The sequence below is a fragment of the Megalobrama amblycephala genome, linkage group LG5 (genome assembly GCF_018812025.1).
Source record: "Megalobrama amblycephala isolate DHTTF-2021 linkage group LG5, ASM1881202v1, whole genome shotgun sequence".
Taxonomy (NCBI): domain Eukaryota; kingdom Metazoa; phylum Chordata; class Actinopteri; order Cypriniformes; family Xenocyprididae; genus Megalobrama; species Megalobrama amblycephala.
This window is the reverse complement of record NC_063048.1, coordinates 3,078,524-3,084,523: the sequence shown is the minus strand read 5'-3', so window position 1 is coordinate 3,084,523 and position 6,000 is coordinate 3,078,524. Positions and strand designations below refer to the sequence as shown.

The following is a 6,000-nucleotide window of genomic DNA, read 5'->3' as shown; positions in this document are numbered from 1 at the left end:
GCTCATTTTTCCACTGCTCATCCACTATACACACTTGAGATCCTGTATCCCATAATGCATCAACAAGCTGGCCTTGGATGTAACACTGTACCAGACACTGCTTCCCTACAAAAGATGTACAGGTAGACCCGTATGCTTTCAGTTTCCTTTTAGGCATTGCAGCATTTATATTTACATTAGAGTACTGATCGCATTGTTCTTTGTGTTTTGTCCAGTGATTAGCTTGACAGGCTTTGGAGCAATACAATGTCTGCTTACAGGCGGCACATTGTCGCAATATGAGGTCAGGATCTGTGATGCCACAATGTGCACAGCTTTGTGGGGACTTTAATGTATAGCTGGTCACTCCCTGTCCCGCGGTGGTGACCCTGTCCCGTTTAACGACTGGTCTCTGTACATCATTGGCCCTCGCGCTCTGCAACCAGCCAGGAAATGGTCGCTGCTGCCACATCTATAACAATGAGTGCAGTACACATCCAATCCACTTTGCTGACAGGCCAGACATTTCCTCACACGAGTTGAAGGAGGATGGTAGCGTTGTGCAGGGAACCACTGTTGCCGTTGGAATGCTCCCCTTCTCCTGTCATAGGGCTGCAGATAACTTGGAGGCGGGTACAGAGATGGAGGAGGTTGCATGCTGGTTTGCTCCCTCACATGGGTGGGACACTGCGTGGACATGATCTGAGGCTGTCGTATGGATTCTTTAATTTGAGACACCTCCACACTGAGATCCTTCAACAATACCATGTCGGACCGCATTTCTTTTAACTCACTCAAAATGTTAGGTTCATGTTTCTCTGTGTTTTTGTGACACTGTGTCTTTCCTTTCTTTTCGACAGCAACTTCATTAGTCTGCACTGGATTCACTTTGATGTGCTGTTGGGATAGAAGTTTCTTCTTGTTTTGACGCTCTGTTTCATTTGCGCACGCAACGTTGACCTTGTCTAAGAGAAGTTCATCACTCACATCAGTTCTTGTCAAGTAAGGTTGCAGGTCACTTCTAATACTTTCATTTTGCAGGCCAGTTAAAACAGTGTGGAGAAACATGCTCTGGACAAGGATCGGGTCATATTTCAAACTGGATTCCACTTCCTGAGATGCAAACAGGATCTTTTGCCTCAAATCAAGACACCGGACGAGGAAACTTTGTGGGGTCTCTTTGCTGTTCTGTACTTCTGAGGTAAGCTGCTTGTACAATTCAGTTGCCCCTTTTTCTTGATAATGTGCTCGTAGAATGCGTCTGAGAATGGGCAGAGTTAAGTTTGGTTTTCCCTCCAGGTAGCTACGCAGCTGCATGCCTGGTGCTATTGCTCTTATTACTGCATCCACAATTTCAAGCTCTGAAAACCCCCTGCTCAGTCCCTGCTCAATTTGATGAGCCAAACTTGAAAAGGTGAGTTTGTCTTTTTGTCCATGCTCACTGATCTGTCCTGATATTTTGAACTCTCTGTTCCAGGGAAACATGACTGGTCGGGATGGCACTGGATGTGGGTAGGTGTGTGTGTCTTGCTGTATGTTTGAACTTTGTAATGTGTGAAAGCTTTGTGGTATGTTTGTGTTTTGTAGTGTGCTAGTGTTTTGGTATGTGCGATTTGCTGCACCCTGTTTTTGCTCGATTAACTTTTGCAGAGCTAATTGTAACATGTCAATTTCTTTTTGCAGCTTTTCCTGCTCTGTTGTTTCTGCTACTGGATCTAAAGTCACTCCCTTAGACGTCTGTGCTGTGTGTTTTTCTGAATCACTTTTTCCATTAGCACTCTTAATTTCACTGATTTTATCTCTTAAACACAAAAGCTCTGACATACCAGCATCTTCTAGCTCCTCTAATGCTTCTCTCTCAATGTGTCTTACAATCACAGAAATAAGAAATGAACGACTTTGGCTGATGGCATATTCACACTCAATTCTTAGAAACTCGCACAGTTCAAGAAGATTCTCTCTTGAGAGAGCATATAATGCTCCTGTCACCTCAAGCTTCAAGTCCTCTAAATGATCCATGAGTTACTCAGTTTCTAGATGTGTGCAAAGTGATAGAAGTAATGTCCTTAGCTAGCTGGAATCCTGCAGCACTCCTGGTATCGAAGATTAACCTCAGATTGCATGCACTCTCCTTCCTGGCTCGACACGGACACCAAACGTCTTCACTCCACTGGTCACCTGGGATGAGTAGTAGGCTGAATGGCACTGGAAGCGGGCTGTCGTCACTGGAAAGCCGTCTCACACTGCATTCATCCTCGCTGGGGCCTCCAAAATGTAGCACCCTCACCGGCTGATGAGGGAGGAAATAAATGTATATTAATGACACGACACACGGAGCTGCTGCTGCTTCACATCAGTCTGTGTATTATTTGAGCAGCGCGCCCCCCCCTCCCCCTCAGGTGAACGCTTTCAAGGCAAAAGTAATCAAATGATCAGTGATCGATCGTCAGACAAAAAAATTTATATATATATAATGTAAAATACATTATAAAAAACATATTCAATGTCAAATATTTTTATATTTTTATAATTTTATATTATTTTTTTGTAACCACCACACAGAGAGGGAGAATTTGATCAAGGTGTTTTAGCTGGGTCTGGATCTGCCTTCTAGTCTATCAGGCATAAAAGAGATTTCTGTGCAGGACTTTTTTTTGTCCCGCAAGGTTCTATTCCGCACACACCTGCTCCCACCTAAAAATTACTCTTGCTGTAAGATTACAAATCACACTGTAGGACATGGGTCTAATAAACTTTAAAAAAACAAAAAAAAACATCATCAGTATGCGCTAGTGGTAAACAAATAGAGAAAGATAAATCACACTTTGGTAATTGTGGTTTTTTTATGTGCACTGAAAAAAAGAGGAGGAAGTGAAAGAGGAGAATATGGATGCGGTCATGGCTAGGGAAAAGAGGTAAACTTGGCATGTGATTATGCAAATGGAGCTTGAGGAAAGTAGCTTAAAGTTTTATCGCCATGACGAGTTGATCAACAAGCCATTTCATGTTGCAGTTTTATTGGCTAGTCATTAGACATAGGTCGTAGCAGCAAACACTGTGAGATAATCATGACACTGTCAGAAAATGGCTATCATTGATCACAAGACCATCTTTGAACCTCTCTCACTGTTCAGTGTTTAGGAGCCATGATTGTTTCACAATGCTCATATTTTGTCTGGGACAGCCCACAATTGTACAGTGTGTACCAGGCATTAGATAGAATACATCTTTTTGTAGGAGACTTTGAGCTTTGTAACTTTGCAGATCTTGTACATGCACTGTAGCTGCCCCCTTGGCTTCCCAAACATGACTCTGAGAGTTTCTGACAGATTTTCTTTATTCAGCTCATCATGAGTTTTGTCTCTTTAATTTAGTCGTTCGAGCACATTCGAGCACCTTTGAGCACCGTGAAATTAAACAAAAACAAAAGTAAATCAACACAATGAATGTACACAAAGGCAAATAAACATTTACAAAACATGAATGAAATAAACCATGAAACCTTTAACAAACAAAACTTAATAACCAACGACACCATATAACAAACAAACATGTCACTTAAAATAAAGAAACAAACATTAAAACTGCGTACCTCGCTCTGCTTGCCAAAAGGGTACAAAACAGGATTAAACTTCATTTTCATCCCAATGCCATGTGGAGACACACAAGTTGATCTTCCCTCCGATGCAGCGTGACTACTGATCACTATACGCCACTTCCTTTTAACGTGGTTATGCAATGTTAACACAAAATAAATTTAAAGGGACCCACACCTATTTAAGCGGTCATTTATATACACAAACGGCTACATAACAGACTAAAGAAAGGGAAAACATGAAAACGCATTATATGACACCTTTAATACATTAATACAAATGTAATACAACTATTATTAAAAACATGATGTATACACACAAACTTCCATTATTTGTTTTCCAAACATGAGCTTGAACTTTTTCCTTTTTTTTCACAATTTTGAAAAATGAATCTCATTAGTCTTTGTCTCCCTCTGCTGGTACAACACAAACACAAACATATTCAAACAAAACTCCAACCTTGAGTTTACACAGTTTATCTATGAATGAGAAACTGAAATAAAATGCTACTCTGAATGCTACTCTGAAATAAAAGGTGTTTCACTGCCGCCTCATCATGTCTGTCAGAGGATCATTGAAATCTAAATGAAGTCTTAATTTATAACATTGAAGTCACTGTATTTTCAGTCTCTGTTGATTCTGTTTAATGTGAGTCTCTGTAGTGGATACTTATTTACCATCAGATGATCATCAGAAGATCAGACTGTCATCTAATACCTAAAATAAAAGAGTCACATATGCAGTATGAGACATTACATCTGTCACATATTTTCATAAGAAAATGTAGTATCATTTAATAACAAACAACCCAAATTTATTTATTAAAATATCACACACATAAAGACAGTTAAAGGGTAAAAGCTGAAAATAACATTAGTATTATTTATACAATCAGTCACAACAATATGATTTTAACAGTCATTATCTGATGATTTCAGACAAAATGTTCACACACTTGCACTTGGATGAACTTGCTGCTCCTGCTCGATTGCTTCTGTCTGCCTCGCTGCTCAGGGGTGCGTTTCCCAAAGCGAACTATGGTCGTAAGTTCCGTCGTTACCAATAGAGTTCAATGGGACTTACGACCATAGTTCACCAACGATGCTTTCGGGAAACGCACCCCAGAGTGGTTTGTGTCTGTAACTCTGTATAGCTTTGTTTTGAATCTCTTACTATCATTCATTGTTGTTTATATTATCATTACCATATATCTAATATTGCCTACCACATTAATCTGACGTCGCTAGCTTTTAATCTTTTAATCTAAATTGCTAAATTGCTATCTGTAACGGAGGTCAGCTAGTAGTCACTGTGCGAGTAAACCTCACTCCTCTGATCTCAAGAGATGCTCTAGCGACTGACACTAGAGGTTGCAGCCTTTAGCCTCCTTGTTAGAGCATCCGACTCCCACGCCGGAGACCCAGGTTCAAGGCCCGTGCAGAGCGGGGCTAGTAGGACCTGGGTGAGGGGTTACAAATGCCATGGACTCATATAATGGTGTATCATTTCACTTGTGCAAGTGTTACATAGACTATGGTAAAAGTTTATGTGAGATGTACTGGTTAAAAATGTGGGTTTGACAAGCTTGCATGTTATTTTATTTGTGATTGGTCTTTATTTTATTTAGTCCCACCCTTGTTCGGGCACTGAGAGTTCTGATTGGAAGCAGGGTTAGTGCTACTGTGTATATTGCACTTTGATTTTGTTGTTGTATTACTATACCTCAAAAGAGAATTGTATTCTTGTTTTCTTACTGGTAAAATTTGAATATTGATATTTGAGTATCAGGATTTGGATTTTCTGATCTGAGAAGTTCAAAAAGTAATTTTATGTGAAAGAAAATACACAACACACTTTGAAATTTATTTGAATCATTTCATTTTTGGTTTACAGTATTTCGTTCTTATTTTCTGTTAAATAAAATTACTTGGTAATTGATAAGAACTTACCTTTCTGTGATTTACATTAACAGTTCATCAGACAGACTATCATATAACATTTTAATTTATGTAAAGTAATCAGAAGGGAAAAAGGGAAAGAAGTAGATTAAGTCAAGAGACACATCATTAGGTCCCGGTGAAGAAGAGGGTAGGGAGTGCTACATACAGGTTTGGAACAACCTGAGGGTGAGTAAATGATGACAGAATTTTTATTTTTGGGTGAACTATCACTTTAACTACTGTGAAACAAATGTGCTTACCAAAATGATACCAGTAACTATACAGCACTTCATAGTGTTAATTCTTATCAAGTAGTCCTTTTAAGAAAGGCTCTTGACACATGACAACTGAGTATACTAAGTACACTTGTAGTGTTACTGATCTGTATATATGTATGTCATCAAAATACCCCTATTGGACCAATCGGTTAAGTGAATCATTGTCCAGTAAAGATTAGGCAAGTTGAACCGCAATAGTATATCATC

The 6,000-nt window shown here is 39.4% G+C and overlaps 1 protein-coding gene across 1 annotated transcript in view; it reads right to left on the bottom strand.

Annotated features, from left to right (window-relative positions):
* Window positions 1-3,223: 3,223 nt before the first annotated feature.
* LOC125268130 (ribonuclease inhibitor-like) overlaps window positions 3,224-6,000 on the bottom strand; it is a 63,213-nt gene continuing 60,436 nt past the window's right edge. The window contains exon 6 of the mRNA XM_048190240.1: window positions 3,224-4,292. Coding sequence (XP_048046197.1) covers window positions 4,286-4,292 — 7 coding nt within the window. The 3' untranslated portion in view covers window positions 3,224-4,285. The remainder of the gene's footprint in view (window positions 4,293-6,000) is intronic.